Here is a 16,856-nt window from a genome sequence, read left to right as displayed (position 1 = left end):
TGCCACAAAGGCAAATGAGCTGCATCAAGCCCTTGTCTTACAGTCAGCACTTCCAGGACATGAAGAATTGGCTTTTTCTTCCACTTACAGGATTAGCAAAAAATAGTTTTCTCTTGTGGGTGAATAAAAATGTAGCAGTCATTTCTGTGTAAGATTTTCATCATTTAAAGTTAAAGCTGTTTTACAAAAATTGCCACAATATAAAGAATGTTTAAAAATTTCAGACTGTAAAGCACCAGAGTCTCTCAGTGTTTGTCATGGGAAATATTACTTTTTATGTTTCATTTCTATGAACACTAAAATCTTGGCTGGCTCTACTAAAGAGGGAGCAAAGTCCCAGGCTATACCAATTAAGGCTTACTCAAAGCAATAAAGTGTCTGAAATATAATGCTGAACTAAAAATCTTACACTTTCCCTGTGAATAATGATTGAGCTTCACAGAAGGAAAATCTGACCCAGAAGTTTCATATATTTGTTTACAAAATGGTGCAGAATCTTAACAATTAGAATTCAGAGCATAAATTGTGTGGTTGATGAGCTTCTAAAACCACAGATACAAATACATTAATACTCGTCATCCCCAATTATATCCTTTCTTCCAACTTCATCACAACTCAACAAATAGAGTCAGAAATAAAAACAACCTTGGGGTAAGTATCATGAGCTGAATCTTTTTCTATTACAGAGCATTTAAAAGAGTACTAACAAAGGAGGGCTGGGTAAAAGTTCCCCTGTATTTATAAGTGTTATTTTAAAGGAGAAAATACCTTCCTCAATTGTGATATTTGAAAGTTTAAAATATCAAAGTTTTGGTGGTTCTCCAATATTATGCCTTCATGTTTATGTAAGATTTTATAGTCTTTTTAAGCACGGGCTTCATAACTCACCATTTGCTCTTGCAGACTGCGTAGGTATACCATATTGATGTCTGAGCTATGATTTGAACATTTGGTCTATTGTTTTAATTACCAGATATTTTCAAAACTAAGAATTTGTTTTGAAAAAGAAATGCAACTTTGGGGAAAGATTTATAATGCCCAAATTTGTTCTCAAAAGACACATGTGTAGAAAACTTTATCTCCTGGAGAACAAAAAAAGGCAAAAGAAAAATGCAAATGGTATCTTTAACATTTGAAAAAGGCTTGTTCTCTCTTATGCCAACTTTAATTTCCTATATTTAATGAATCTGTGTTTAGGCAATGCTTTGTTTAGCTAATTTTTCTTTTTTCACTAGCCTACTTTAATACGAGAGAAATTCGGCTGTTTTAAGTGTTGCTCTACTGGATTATTTCCACCTCGGCTCCTCTGAGTTCTAGGAGTTTGCTGTTGATGAATCAGGTGGGGAGGATAGGAACATGGCATCATCACTCATGAAAGGAGCATAAACACAGCATGAAGCTGCAGGGTGATTAACTTCTCTTCAGTTCTGGGGAGAATACAAGAAACAGATCTGCAGGATTTACAGAGAAACACTGGGCATACACCACTTGACTAGTGATGGCTGATGCAGATTGCTGTGAGGCGAGGATTTGCAAAAGCAACGCAATGGAGGGATTCTGAGGACCGAGTAGCTGGCAAACAACGCCGTACATTCTATCCTGAGGGACGCAAATATTCCCAGGCAGCAGCTGGTCCTAAGACACTGTCTAAATTATGGGTCTGAGTCACAATGAGTGCTTTAAAACAAAACAAAAACTATAGTTGTCAGTATATTGACTTCGGCTTGAACTTCCATATAGTGCTTTTCCTGATAATGAATCTTATCACACAGTTATTTTGTGTTAGGGTGCAGTAGGAGTGATGTCATAGTACCGACATTTCTCTAAAGAGATTTCATTCTGTAAGCTAATACATATTCATGACATCACATACTGAGCTAGACACTGGAGTAACACTACTGTGCAAAATCTGGTAGAGTCGCTGCCCTTTTATAGCTTGCATTATAATGGGGACACACTTCAATCACATAGTTTAATTAGACCATGGTGAGGAAAAACAAGACATGCTGTTATAGGAGTAAGTGATTGGGGAATTTGCTAAGAGAAATCCATGTGACTCGGATTCCAAAATATTTACATATTAAAATTTTTTTTTTTTTTAATCTGGCCATGCTATATGGCACGTGGTATCTTAGTTTCCTGACCAGGGATTGAAGCCACATCCCCTGCACTGGAAGCATGGAGTCTTAACCACTGGATGGCCAGGGAAGTCCTACACATTCATTTTTAGGTTGCAAATTCTCAAATCAGTTATTCCTGCATTTTGTTTTCTTTCTTCTGTTTTATAAAAGAGAATTCCTACTGCAATTTTTAATCTTATGCCGCAATCCCCTTTCCTCAGGGAGACCATTCCTTTCTGAAGAGGACTCATTCTCTTCTAAGATGGTTGATGTTATTGGTACCACTTGCCCGCTCTGAGGTGGCTCTGTGCTGAGTTGGTCTGGGCTGTCTCTTTCCATTCATGTTTTATCTCATGAGAGGGGTCTGACTTTGTATTGGCAAACTGCCAATCAAGGTCCTGACCATCCCCTCCTGAGAGGTGAATTTTTACATATCCTTCCAACAAATTTCTCTTTTGTCTATCAGTCAAAGTCACTCTGTCTCTTGCAACCAGATATCTCTAACAGATAAATCATGTTTAATAAAGCCAAGTGTCAAATATATTCCATGGAAAGGAGGATACTGATAGGAGTTTTTTTTTTATTTATTTTTATTTATTTATTTTAATTTTATTTTATTTTTAAACTTTACATAATTGTATTAGTTTTGCCAAATATCAAAATGAATCCGCCACAGGTATACATGTGTTCCCCATCCTGAACCCTCCTCCCTCCTCCCTCGCCATTCCCTCCCTCTGGGTCATCCCAGTGCACCAGCCCCAAGCATCCAGTATCGTGCATCGAACCTGGACTGGCAACTCGTTTCATACATGATATTTTACATGTTTCAATGCCATTCTCCCAAATCTTCCCACCCTCTCCCTCTCCCACAGAGTCCATAAGACTGTTCTATACATCAGTGTCTCTTTTGCTGTCTTGTACACAGGGTAAAATCATATGCTCTGATGGAATGAGGAGCACCTTTTTCTGAACCGGGTGGATTTTGAAGAGTTGGATTGTTATGACATTCTTGTGTATATGGTGGGCACCAATCTGATGTAACCAAAGAGTAGTTTATGATGTTCTCCAGAAGCTCATAAAAGCTACTCTGAACAATAAAGCTCAAGGACCCTGAAATGAATATAAAATCAAATGAAAAATTTAGATGCTGAAATCTGGGCCCCTTCCTACCTAGAAAGATAACTGCAAAAACATCCTCAAACCAGATCATCAGCCTAGTTTGAAACTACCACCTTGTCACGGCCTGAAATCACCATAGCAGTGACGGCCTGCTGGTTCCGAGTACCACGTTACGGTTGCCAAGGGACAGCGCGTGAGTCTCAGTGTGACCTTCCAGGCATGATTGTCTTGTTCAAAGACTCAAGTACGTCTTTCCGCTTTTTTAGTGGGGAAAGGTCCATTGGCAGTAAAGCCAGCATCACAGTGAATACTGGGCCGTTTCTAACCCAGTGATGTTCTGGGATAAAAACTTAAGCTGCACTTTTAGTTGTCACAGGTGATACGAGATTCGCCTTATTTATTTGCTTAAATATTTAATTATTTGAAGCAATTACACCTTTGATGATTTTAATTATCTAATTAGAGAGTTTCATTCTTATACATCTTAATGATCCAGTTTGATGGCTCTTTCTGAATTTTGCTTTTTTGCTGTTGTTTTTCTTGGTGTTTTTTGTTTTTTTTCTTTCTGGACTTTTACTGACCTTAGGGTTTATCCATTTACCGTTTTCATTCTCTTGTGAACCAAACGTCTTGTGTTGCAAAGAAATTGATTTCTGTGACAAAACTGCAACTTAAATAAGTGGAGTGTTTAAATAGTCAAATATATTCTAATCGGCAACACCACATAAAAATCAGTTCCTTCAGTTATAATGCCTGTCAAATATTACAGGCATCTTTTGCAATAAAGACAAATACTAGACAAAGCTCACTTTCACTTAGATTATTATCACTCAGCCTTTTTTCAAAGCTGTGCTGCTATCCCATTCTAAAAGGACCAGCCACCTAACTGCACAAATGTAGAGTCTCCCAAATAGCTTTTTTAATAGGACTTTTATCCTTCATTTATATCTTTGTAACTCAAGGAAGGCAGTCTTTGTGGCCTTTTAATAGTTGAAATTAGGGGGGAATTGATATGCTGTCAAGCACTTTCATGAAATTTCAGATATTTGAGAAAAATTAGAATGTAAATAAACTTCATGTCTTGAGGTCCTACTATATTCCAGCTGGTCTCCTTGATTAAATGCTTGTCAAAGCTAGTAGTTTTAGATCTGGACAAGCTTGGATTTGGATCTTAGTTCCATGGCTTTCCAGTTGTATGGTAAGAGACAAAAAACTCAAATCTCCTTAAGCTAGAGTTTCAGTTGTCAGAATAACCTTGTAAGATTGCTTTGAAGATTTAAAAAGGGTTCTAAATCACTTATCACTGGAGCACACAGATAAGAGCCACTTAAGAAAAGGTGGCTGTTATTATCTTTCCTAATCCTCACAATAACGCTGGGAGGTAGTGGTCATTACTTCACTTGACTGATTAGGAGATTTAACTTGAGAGGTCAGTAAAGCTTGCAGCTCACACAGGTGGTGGGAAGCTGAATCCTGAATCCAAGAGAATTCTCTCTGCATGCTGCTGTCTTAGGTGGACCCCATGGATTCAGGGAGCATCCTTTATCAGATGATCCACGTTTGTGATGATGCCATCTCATTTTCAGATGAAAAGGAGATTAAAACATTGAGGGTGGATGAGAGGGCTTCTGTTGAGAGCTCATGAACTCGGCGGATATCAATCACCCTGCAATGGTCTCACAGCAAGCACTGCAATTTTGGCTTGAAGCCTATTCTCCTCATCTTGTTCTCTGAACATCTTGTGGGCAGTGACTGAATCCCTGACACCCAGCACAGTGCTTGGCGTTCAGCTGGTGCTCCACAGACAGGTACGGAATAAATTAAGTGAATGAGGTGTCATAGATACATAGGTAGACAGACACAGAAGGCCATCACCAACCTCGCCTTCTCTCCTTCTGTTAGAAGGTTTTCTCTTCCAAATTCAGAGTCCAGAATTATAGAGTTGGAATCTCTTTAAGTTTGAATTACAGATAAGATAGGTATTACCACTGCATATATTAATTTTTTAGAAATGGAAGGAAGTGATTAGAAAAAGTTGGAAAATCTCCCAACTATAAACTTTAGACTATGGGGCTGGGAAATCGTGTGCTGTTAGGAATTAGACACTGCTTGGCCTTATAGAGCTCTTCTGCCATTGTCCATATAATTAGTATAAAATTAGGGTTATTTTTCTTCTTCTTGCTGCTTTGCATGTGAGTCTTTAATTTAGCTCCTGCTGCTGCTGCTAAGTTGCTTCAGTCATGTCCGACTCTGTGACCCCATAGACGGCCGCCCACCAGGCTCCCCCGTCCCTGGGATTCTCCAGGCAAGAACACTGGAGTGGGTTGCCATTTCCCTCTCCAATGCATACATGCATGCAAAGTCACTTCAGTTGTGTCTGACTCTGTGCGACCCCATGGACAGCAGCCCTCCAGGCTCCTCTGTCCACAGGATTCTCCAGGCAAGAGTACTGGAGTGGGTTGCCATTAATTCAGCATGGGCTGTTGAATACTAGTCTGCAGTGGTGTTAAAACTCATGTGAAGGAAACAACACATACTACAGGAATTAAACTTGATTCTCAAAGTCAATATTGTGGGAAGGGGATGATTTAGGTACCTTTCTTTGGTCAGAGTCCCAGTGTACCCATAAGACAGAATCTGTTGACCCTTGAAATGCCTGGCGTTACAGTGTCATATATGTTTCTATCTGAATAAATATGTACCCAGGGCTTAAAAGAAACCAGACAAAAAAATGAAAGAGGTGTGTATATATACACACACACACACATTATATACATACATGCACACGTGTGTATATATATATATATATATACATACATACAAATATATCTGAGTGACAGTTGCTGTCACTCAGAGTATACTTGGCTACAGATAAATAATTTTGCAACAGTAGTTTAAATTTAGTAAGCTAGAAGAGAAGGATATAGCCAAGTTTTCAGTGCACAAACTTTTCCCCCCAAAATATACTGATTGCATAACAGAAGGCACACACGGCTAGGGGTTGGGTCAAAGCACGAAGGGGTCTTTTGTGAATAAGACATTTGTAAGAAATCATGCTTTCAATTTAGAAATTAATATAAATATTTTCTTTTATATCACAGCTTAGCTGTGTTCATAAATGATATAAAATTAGTATAAAATAATATTTTATCTTACTTGACTATGTTCCCCCAAATCTTCCAATAAAATCAAGTGCCCACCAAGACAGGTCACAATTATCCTGGGTCTGTGCTGTCTTGTCCCGTCTGCCAAGTGGGAGAAGCGTGGATTGACTGGGTGTGGGGGCTCACCAGGAACTTCAAAGGAACATTCTAAGGTGTGTTTAAGAGGCTGCATGGTTCTCATGGAAGAATGTGACAAGGTTTATCCCCACATTTTTGCAAGAGAAGATACAAAAAAGACACCTCTTTCTATGTATTTTTAACATGGAAATGATAAAATTATATATTACAGTTTCTGGAAGGAAGTTTGTATTCCTAAGAATTCTTTGAGCTTTGTCCTCAATCCAAGACAGACAGTTTAAACCACCTGCCAAATATTTTTAATTTCACATAATAAGAGGCACCTTTATCCCCCAAGTATTAAAATACAATTCATCCTAGCTAGATGTCTCCTTGGCTTCCCTGGATCTGTTTGTGGTGCTAGCAGAAGCTCAGGCTCAGACCTGCAGGGCTGTCTTTCTTTGGCTTCCTTGCCCTTTGACCTTGACTCTTCAGTGTCCTTTTAGCCTACCACCTCTGCCCTCCTGGGCTTCCCTGGTGGCTCAGAGGGTAAAGCATCTGCCTGCAATGTGGGAGACTCAGGTTCGATCCCTGGGCCGGGAAGATCCCCTGGAGAAGGAAATGGCAGTCCACTCCAGTACCCTTGCCTGGAAAATCATGCTTTCAATTTAGAAATTAATATAAATATTTTCTTTTATATCACAGCTTAGCTGTGTTCATAAATGATATAAAATTAGTATAAAATAATATTTTATCTTACTTGACTATGTTCCCCCAAATCTTCCAATAAAATCAAGTGCCCACCAAGACAGGTCACAATTATCCTGGGTGGATATCCTGTAGCCTGGTGGGCTACACTTCCTCCCTCACCACACTACCATCTCTCCTTCCTATTACTGCCATATTCATCTTTCCATAGCCCAGATCAGAGCTAAAAAAAATTCCTCATTAAAAGTAAACAAAACAAAATACAACAGAAAAAACTCAGGGACTTTTAGTAATGAATTAGGTAAAAATTGTTCCTAAGGTATACAAGCCCTTCACTAGATGGTTTATAAACTGCCTCCTCTGTCTGTTCTTGTCTTCCATACGATCCAGGTTACAGTGAATTTTGACGTGCTTCTTGCTCACTAAACATGCAAGGGCAACCTCCATGCCTTTTCCCCCTCTGGGGATTTCTATCTGACATTACTAGCTCCTTGAATTATACATGACATGGATATCTTTGAAGTCTAATGTGGCTATCTTTGAGGTGTTGCCTCCACTGTGGTCCATTTTCTATACTGCTCTCTGCTCCAACTCAGATATAGTGTTTGACCATGTTTTATTAAAGTGGATCAGATTAAAAATTCAAATTTTCATCACTCACTCGACAAACACTTACTGGAGGGTTATGTATATATTGTACCACCTCTCTGTTTAGAGTTGGGAATACAAAGTCAATAGACAGTTTGGTCACAAAACATAAGGTCAATACTACGGTAATTTCTGTATACTTTCTAGAAAGTAAGAATCTATATTCCACAATTTTATGACCGGTTAACTTGCTGTGTTCTTTGCTCAATGCTGTCTTGGAGATCGGCACTATGAAATGGCTTCTCCCATGTACGACATTTACCCACAGGGTTTTTGGATATGTGAGTTAAGAGAATGTTGTTATCATGTGTGGATTCTGGGGAGCGAGCGAGGCCTTCACCTGAAGGGAAGATGCTTTTAGGTATCCAGGAGGCAAAGTTTGTCTGGCAGTGGTTTAAATGTCTGAGTTGGCCATTGTGTGGTAAAACTAGCAGGCTCAGGTGGGTGTTATCAGAAAGTTTGACATCAACATGTTTAATTTATCCAGCCTGAATTAAAACAGGGAGGAGACTTGGACTCATCCTCAAGGACTATCCATAGAGAACAGATAGATTGTATTAAAATTCGTCATCATTTAAATGCAGCAACAATTTCTCTGTACACAGTCCATGAAACATCTGTTATATAATTGTAGTTGCACATATACTAAGGGGAGTAGTATTAAACCATTCAAATCATGAATCAAAGACATTTTCTGGCAAAACCTGACACCAATAGAAGTCATGCAAGAACCAAAGTAATTAAAGAGCACAAGAAAATATCCAGAGTTGTAGTGTTCCAACTTTTTGTTATCTTTTTGTTATCAGCAGATGTTTTCATAATACCCTGGTTATATGTTGGAATCCAAAGCACAGGAAGAAAGATCAGCTTAAGGAGTCTGTTACCAGTTGGCACAGAGAAAATTTTTAAAAAGAATAGTTTTTTCTAATTTTCCAAAGGACACAGATTTCTTTTCAGTGCTGGCAATTACATAACTTTAGTTGGTTGCACGGAGGCTTAATTTTAGATCTAGATTTATACTGTATTTTATCAGTGATGCCTAGTGGGTTAATCTCACTTCTTCCCTTCCCTACTAACAACTAACTGCTTTCAGGAATATGTGTATACACACACACACACATATATGTATAAATATATACACACACATACATATATCAGGAACATATACATATACAGGATGATCCTCTCTTTTGGCTACCTGAAGAATTAATAGGAAAAAACCCTAAAATATCTGTTCCTTAAAAGGTACTAAAGACTCTAAAAGTGAAGAGTTTTGCTTATTTTCTCTTTGAATTTACAGTCTTGATACTTTTATCTTAAAATTTAGGCTATAATGAAATATCTGTCCTGTGCCAGTTTAATATTGATGCAATTGAGCCACATCATTACTAAAATTTGCCATATCATCACTGAGGTCAGACTCATCATCACTATTTTGTATCTTGTACACATTCTACTAAAATATGTCTTTAAAATCTAATTCTCCTTAGACTCTATTCAAGGTAAACTCTGGGCTTGCTCACCACTGTAGTAAACAGAAACTACCGTCTCCCTTTTGACACTTGATACGCAGTGCTGGGTTACAATATTCATCTACATAAATGAAATGATGGAATTATGAATTTCCATGTTCTGGGAGGCTTCTAAAATTTTAGGCTATCAGCTAAGAGTATTAAGTTCTATGTAGGCATCACAACAGTACAAATATGCTGGAAAAATTGATAATGCTTTATATCCAATTATGTCAGCAGGCTATGAATCATACCCAATTATCAAGATGCATAAGTGCATTTTATGTGATGCTCAAACATCATTAATTTTGTGCTTAGCACAAGCTGCTCAAATGGTATGATTTCAGTAATTTCTAGCATCAATATTACAGCATCAATATAAATTCAATGCAAATTGGAAAATGAACATCTTCATCTTGTTTATATCTGTGAAAAAGCATTTACCAAACAGAGGAGCACGTTGAAACAACACTTGCTATTGGAAAAATGAGTCTGTAATGTACCATAGGGAGCCTGAGTCTGGCAAGTCAGTCCCAAGGAAACCTAGCTATCCAGCCAAAGACCCCTCACAGGTGCTCTTCACATCATCACTGAAGTAGAACAAACATGACCATTTTAAATATGAAAAATATTTAGAATATCAAGAAACCAAAATTCCTACTTCCCAAAAAACTGAGGGATTTAAACAAATTGACCAGATTCAACTCTCACCATAAATAGCCCACGTCTTAGCATTACGAAATGGAATCTTTAATTGTATGTAATATCTCAGACTCAGCACACATTTAAAGCAATCAGAACTTACATTTTTTCTCTAAAACTAGTTATACATTGTGGATTTTAATGAAAAACATGACTTCTCGTTTTAATTAAAAAACGTAGAACTCTTACATAGCTGCACAGAGTAATATGCTTAAGTAATTGTACACCAATTTCAAATTCAAATAATTAAAGTTAAAACAAAAATAATTCTCAGACACTTACCTCAAAGTCAAGGTCTGAATATCGTGATTTTCTTCTCTGTTAGATATTTTTTAAAAAGAGAAAAACCAAAAAAGTTATATTTAGTATTAAAATAAAAATGATTATTTTCAATAATCCTGTTTCTTTGTGATATAAACACTTCCTTCACAAAAGAATCTCAACATTTTTATGATCTCAAACTATGCCATCCACATTATTCCATTTTCACTTTGGATTTCCTTTAAAATTGGAGAATATAAATTTATAATATATTCCTTATCTTGGCCTTAAGTCTATTTTTTTTCAATACAGAGACATTTTTAAGGGGAAATTCACTTTAAAAGTTCAATCTTGAAGGAGACTTTAGGCCTGCTACAGCAGAACTACTTTACAGACACAAAGGATTCAAAGCTGTGGAGGAAAGGCATCCAGTCATCTCAACACTTTCCAGCCATCACCCCCTCAACCTTCATTTCTACCAAATTCTACCTAACCTTCTGTCTACACGCCAAAATTCTCTATAGGTCTCATCCACAAATTTCTCCGTACTTGGTAATCTTCCTTGACAGCACAATCTTTCTCAGAGCTAGGCATGAAAGTACTTGCTCTTATTTTTCTTGCCTGCAGATTCCCCACAGACAGAGGAGCCTGACAGGATGCAGTCCACGGGGTTGCAAAGAATTGTACACAACTGAGCGACTAAGCACAGCGCAATAAAACAAGTAACAGTCTGCACCCCAGTAGAACACAGATGTAGACGTAAATACCTCACTATGCCTCAGAATCCAGAGAAGGCAGGGGCACCCCACTCCGGTACTCTTGCCTGGAAAGTCCCATGGATGGAGGAGCCTGGTAGGCTGCAGTCCATGGGGTCGCTAAGAGTTAGACACAACTGCGTGACTTCACTTTCACTTTTCACTTTCATGCATTGGAGAAGGAAATGGCAACCCACTCCGGTGTTCTTGCCTGGAGAATCCCAGGGACGGGGGAGCCTGGTGGGCTGCGTCTATGGGATCGCACAGAGTCGGACATGACTGAAGTGACTTAGCAGCAGCAGCCTCAGAATCTGTTAAACACTTCCTGAATCTAGTTACAGATAAATGTCTTGATAAAATCAGGAAACATGGTTGAAATGAAATTAATGTGATTATTTAATATTAGTATAGGGCAGGTATTCTTAACATCTTCTCTAAATCATTCACTGAATTCTTAGAATTATTAGGTATAGAAGGAGCTATCTGATAAATATAGAAAATGTCCACCAAATTATTGGCACTCAAAAGTTTCCAATACAGGCTTTTTTTTTGCTTGTTTGTTTGAGAAAGTAGGAATGAAAAACAGAGGAAATTAATAAATATTAAAAAGATGAACTATACAGGCAGTAGGGAAGATATATAAAACTTCTGTGTTTTTTTTTTTTTTTTTCTTTCCTCTTCTCCTATCCTAATAGCTATAGTGTGAAGTTCAATAACCTGAGGGAGTCATGTCCAAGATAACGGAGAGATTCTTGTAACTGTTGAATATTAGGAGAGAAAGAAAGGAACTAATGCAGTTCATTGGAAAATACGACTAAATTTCTGCAGCCAGAGTTAAAATTGTCCCTATAGACCCTGAACCTTCCCTAACCAACTTTCCAAAGCATGTTGCAGTAAACAGAAGGTGATACACCCAAAGAAAGATTATGTTTAAAAAAAAAAAAAACGTTTAAAAGTTCTGAAATAATTTGATTTTGGTGGAGCTGCTTAAGACTTGAGAATCAAATCCTTCAGTACGGTCAAAGAGAGGCAGATAAGGAACTGCTTTATTCAAAGGAAAGTCACCCTGCTGACCCCACTCTGCTCTGTGTCCCAGTTCTGGGGGCATCCTGGAAGGAGAGGTGTGTGGGGGAAGCCGTGTAACCCCAGGCTTCCTTGGCCACCCCCCACTGCTGTTATCAGCTGCCCATGATGTATGAGCCAGGCCTCAGCGCCCTGCATCCCGCTTTGCTCTGAGATGTTAGACCAAAGGTCAGGGCATCCCTCCTGTTCTTGGGCGCTTTGCGTTCTCGGCACTGTGACTCACCAGGACACTTTTGCAACTGTACATTAAGCAAATTTCTTTCCTAATACAGCAAAATTCAAGCATGGAAACACTTAATGTTAAGCAATTACTACAGAACATTAGTCACGCGCTTTGGGTTTCATTTGAAAACTAAATAGTGAGACCTGATGGAAAAGGTTCAATTATCCAGCAAAGAGGCCTGTCCACTGCATGGGCTGAGGGCTTCTTTGTTGCAAAGATCCTAACAGCCATATGCTGCTCTCTTGTTTCTGAATGCAACGATGTGTTGCCTAAGAACCGGAAATGCGGATGGATACATATTGCTGTAGGCCTTAAATTTCAGGCCCAAGATGGGAACCGGCCCAAGATGGGAACCATCCCAAGATGGGAACCCAGAGGAGCAGCAGAGAGGGGTTGTCCCTGCGAGAGCAGGTGCCGGTTATGCGGCTGTGAAATATGGAAAATAAAATGGATATACACCCATAAATAAGTTTCTCTCTGTTTCATTTCATTAATATCACATTATAATGTAAGGGATTAGGCTAAGAAATGAGCACATGAAGCAGACTTCTCAAAAGATAGTTGCAGGGACGGGGGTAGGTAGGCTGGAAAATTCAGCAGTGAAGACTTGAAATTAAAGAGTTGAAAAAATGTGGCAGATTTTTAGAGTCCAAGGGTAATAAAATATGTGTAATATTGACCAAGTGTTTCAACCTTTAATAAAGTGCTTTCACGTTAGAAGATGCTAGCTGGCCTGTAGTTTGGTTAGGAAAGAATTATGCATTTTCCCGGTTTATGAATGAGTAAAACTGAGGATTGGAGGAGTTCAAATAACTCGCCTGCTTCACCAGGGTAGTAATTGCGTGAGCTAGGATTCCCACTCAGCTCTCTGACCGCAAAATCCTGTGTTTTTTCTCCACTGTTGCCCAGTGACTATACCATGGTACAAGGTTCATAGCCAAGATGGTTCATAGCCAAGCTTCACGTGATAGTTTGCTGACTTTACCTGGAACTCAGCAAGAATAACGTTATAGGATCCAGTCAACCCCAGGATGACAGCAGGAGCCTGAAATGCTTTGCAAGCCTGAAGCAGAATCAAGCATATGAACTGCTACATGTCAATTATATTTTAAAAGTCTGATAAAGTGATTCTAATATGGGCTAGTTTATGAGCCAAGATGCAACAACACAGTGGCAGACTTCACTCCACAATGGGTCTCCCACCGCAAAATCAATTTTATTCTAAGGAAGTATTTGCATTGGAAAATCTGTGATGGAATGGAAGGACCAGAATGTTAACTTCTGTTCTTCACTTCCTCATGATAACACTCACCATCTCTCAGTCTGTTTTGCAGTGTGTGGAAGAATCTTTTAAAGCACTGAAGTCTGTGGAAACTGTGACTGCCTTACATGCTTATTCAAACATACCTCTGAGCTCTCTGAGTGTTACTATAAGGTAGGAAAGTGGTTAGAAATAACCGTTACATGTTTAAAAGATGAGAATCAATGAAGAAAAGTGATCAAGTCAAAACAACTTTTCTGATAAGTGGATAATTGAAGAAATGCTACATATAAATTTAAAATAAGTCAGGATGTGGCTGCATGCATACTCAGTCATGTCTGATTCTTTGCAACCAGATGGCCTGTAGCCTGCCAAACTCCTCTGTCCATGGGATTTTCCAAGCAAGAATACTGGAGTGGGTTCCTATTTCTTACTCCAGGGAATCTTCCCGACCCAGAGATTGAAAAGTCAGGATGGTGCCAACATATTTTATGAAGATAAAAATACCCCTCTCTCTATGGCCCCAAGTTCCCAAATAACTTGATATAAATTATCCTTTTTGCCATAGTAGATGATGTTTCTTCTATGCTCTTTCCATTGCTTTAATTTCCCACTTAGAACTCATCCCAACTTGTATTCTGTCCTCAATATTCCATTAACATTCTTCTTATTGAGGTCTCAGAAGAGATCCATCTGGTCAATTTCCAAGGTTATTTTTCTCTTCTCATCTTACTGGACTCTCAGAAGCTTTTGAGACTTAATCACTTCCTCATTAAAGCACTCATTTGTCTCAGCTTTTCCATTTATTTTCTTTTCCTCCCTCTTATGTACTGCAGCTCAGCCAAGTCTCCATTGCTGGCTCTTTCTCATCACCCTGCTTTTAAATGTTGAGTTGCATAGTTGTCTTTTTTTCACATATTCTCTTTTGGATGAACTCATCCATTCCCATGGTTTTAAATACCACCTCTTAAGTTGCAAACACCTTTTATTCCCATGTCTTCCCATCACAGGAAATGTTGCATATCTAGTTCGTCGAGTGAGACTCTTTGGCATCACTCTTCACCCCTTCTTACTTCTCATCCTGCACATCAAATCCATCAGCAGTGCCATCTGTTCTATGTTCAAAACACATCTTGATCTGCCCAATCTTCTCCACCTCTGCTTCTCCTCCATAGTTAAAGGCATCCTTATCTCTCATCTGGATGACCTCAGTGGTCTCCTAACTGTCCTCCAGTTTTCTGTTCTACACCTTCTTCCATTGCCACTGGATCCTAATCCTTTCTCTTTCACACTATCAAAGTGATGGATGAATGGATGGAGAAATGACCATGACAAATGCTTATCTGTCTCATTTGCTTCTCTTCTTTTACAAGGCTCTAAAAAGTCTCATCTCTTCTTCCTACTCCAACTCTATAAGAAGCTTGCCCCTCACTTCACAAGTCTTCTAACCCTATGGGATTTCTTTGGAGGGAATTATGCTGAAGCTGAAATTCCAGTACTTTGGCCACCTCATGTGAAGAGTTGACTCATTGGAAAAGACTCTGATGCTGGGAGGGATTGGGGGCAGGAGGAGAAGGGGACGACAGAGGATGAGATGGGCTGATGGCATCACTGACTCTATGGACATGAGTCTCAGTGAACTCTGGGAGTTGGTGATGGACTGGGAGGCCTGGCGTGCTGCGATTCATGGGGTCGCAAAGAGTCAGACACGACTGAGCGACTGAACTGAACTGAACCCTATGAGAACATTCCAAGCTCTTTCCTACCTCAGAGCCTCTTCACTTGCACTTTCTTTTTCTTGAAACATCACCTGATCCCTTAGCACCTCACAAACCATGTTCCTTCTTAACTTCACTTTTTACTCTAATGTAGGTTTGGAAGTCTTCTCAGGTCTCCTCATCTAAAGAAGCCTCTCTCTCACACATTCCATGGTTATTGTCCAGCACAGCACACTTTCTGATTATTCATTTGTTAACAGTTCACCTTCTATCTCTTCCATAGGGTTTATTCACCAAAGGGGCAGGATCCACGTCTGTTTTGACCACTTTTATATCTCAAGCACCTTAGCCTAGAGCCTGGCACAGTAGTAGACATTCACAAAATTATTGCTGAAAGACTGAAGGAGCTACACTATGGAAGCCAAACAAATTCAAAACAATGTGACTTGTTTTTCTGGTTTTATTTTTCTCAGGAAGACTCCAGGAGAATTTGTATAAGCAGGTGGACTACATAAACAAAGAAAACCATTTTGAATAGATCAGCTGACAGCCAAGTGGATCAAGACCATTTAGAGGAATGCAGGCCTATCACTAATAGAAGGAAACATTCTTTAGGATGAATTCTGAGTAAGAAAATGCCCACCAATATGGGGCTACTCAGGGGAATAGGATGTGCACAGAGGTGTCTCTGCACAGCAAAGTCTCGTAGAATGATAAATAATTTCTCAAAGGGAATACTTCATTGTCTGTGTCTTTGCAGATTAAGCTGGACAAGATCCTAGAAGATTCACAGTGAGGAATAAATTCCATGGACTGATAAATGCCAATATGACTGCCATTAAAAGTTTCCATTACAGACTGAGCAATGAACTCACTCAAGTGAAAAAGCTCTGATGTCATATCCATTCAAAATATCTGAGTAAATGAAACTTGAGAATCATTCATTTTGAAAAATGACTTATTAGAGCTAATTTTGCTTGCCTAATTTTTTGTGCCTGCATAAAAGACAAAATCCCCTAACCCAGCAGCAAAAACAAAACACTGAAGAAGGAAAAGGCTTTCTTTCACCACAGCTACATGAGGGAAAAAAGTTTACATAAGAAAAAGATTCTTCTGCCCAATGGTCAGTTCTATAATTGTTTCTGTTAGTGACGGAGTCTCTAGTTCCCAAGCATGGCCATAATATTTTGTCTAATATCCTGAATATTGACTTAATTATAGCAATCAAGTTTCTGCAGCAATATTCAAGGTATAATGGCAATCAAATAATAATCACACAACCTTACATCTAAAGTGCTCCTTACAATTTTCAAAGGATTTTTCACACACATTATCCAATTTGATGTTCACCGCAGCCATAAGGGAGGCACCTGTGATGTGACATTATAGCTAAAATGTTTTACCTTTCAAAACCATTATATTGAGATCTCCAGAATTCATGTCCAGAGGAAAATTGGCATATAAAAAGTTAGCACAGAATGCTGTCCCTTTTTATGCACTTAGAAACAGAGAGATTTGGCTGAGCG

The 16,856-nt window shown here is 38.8% G+C and overlaps 1 protein-coding gene and 1 long non-coding RNA gene across 7 annotated transcripts in view; one reads left to right on the top strand and one right to left on the bottom strand.

Annotated features, from left to right (window-relative positions):
* Positions 1-16,856, bottom strand: part of ADGRB3 (adhesion G protein-coupled receptor B3) — an 884,916-nt gene that overhangs the window by 8,211 nt on the left and 859,849 nt on the right. For all 4 annotated transcript variants that reach the window (XM_055534757.1, XM_055534756.1, XM_055534759.1 and 1 more), the window contains one exon: positions 10,312-10,347. In XM_055534757.1, the coding sequence (XP_055390732.1) occupies positions 10,312-10,347 (36 nt within the window). The remainder of the gene's footprint in view (positions 1-10,311; positions 10,348-16,856) is intronic.
* Positions 3,346-16,759, top strand: LOC129619585 (uncharacterized). Of its 3 annotated transcripts, XR_008697945.1 has the most exons (5): positions 3,346-3,483; positions 4,826-5,047; positions 13,261-13,786; positions 15,804-15,957; positions 16,091-16,759. It is a non-coding gene; the product is annotated as an uncharacterized LOC129619585 (long non-coding RNA). The 3 variants fall into 3 exon arrangements; XR_008697943.1 differs by lacking the exon at positions 3,346-3,483 and having other exon boundaries at positions 4,666-5,047; XR_008697944.1 differs by lacking the exon at positions 3,346-3,483 and having other exon boundaries at positions 4,667-5,047; positions 13,674-13,786.

The sequence above is a fragment of the Bubalus kerabau genome, chromosome 9 (genome assembly GCF_029407905.1).
Source record: "Bubalus kerabau isolate K-KA32 ecotype Philippines breed swamp buffalo chromosome 9, PCC_UOA_SB_1v2, whole genome shotgun sequence".
NCBI classification, from domain to species: domain Eukaryota; kingdom Metazoa; phylum Chordata; class Mammalia; order Artiodactyla; family Bovidae; genus Bubalus; species Bubalus kerabau.
The sequence above is the reverse complement of the archived record's forward strand: the minus strand, read 5'-3'. Positions and strand labels throughout refer to the sequence as shown.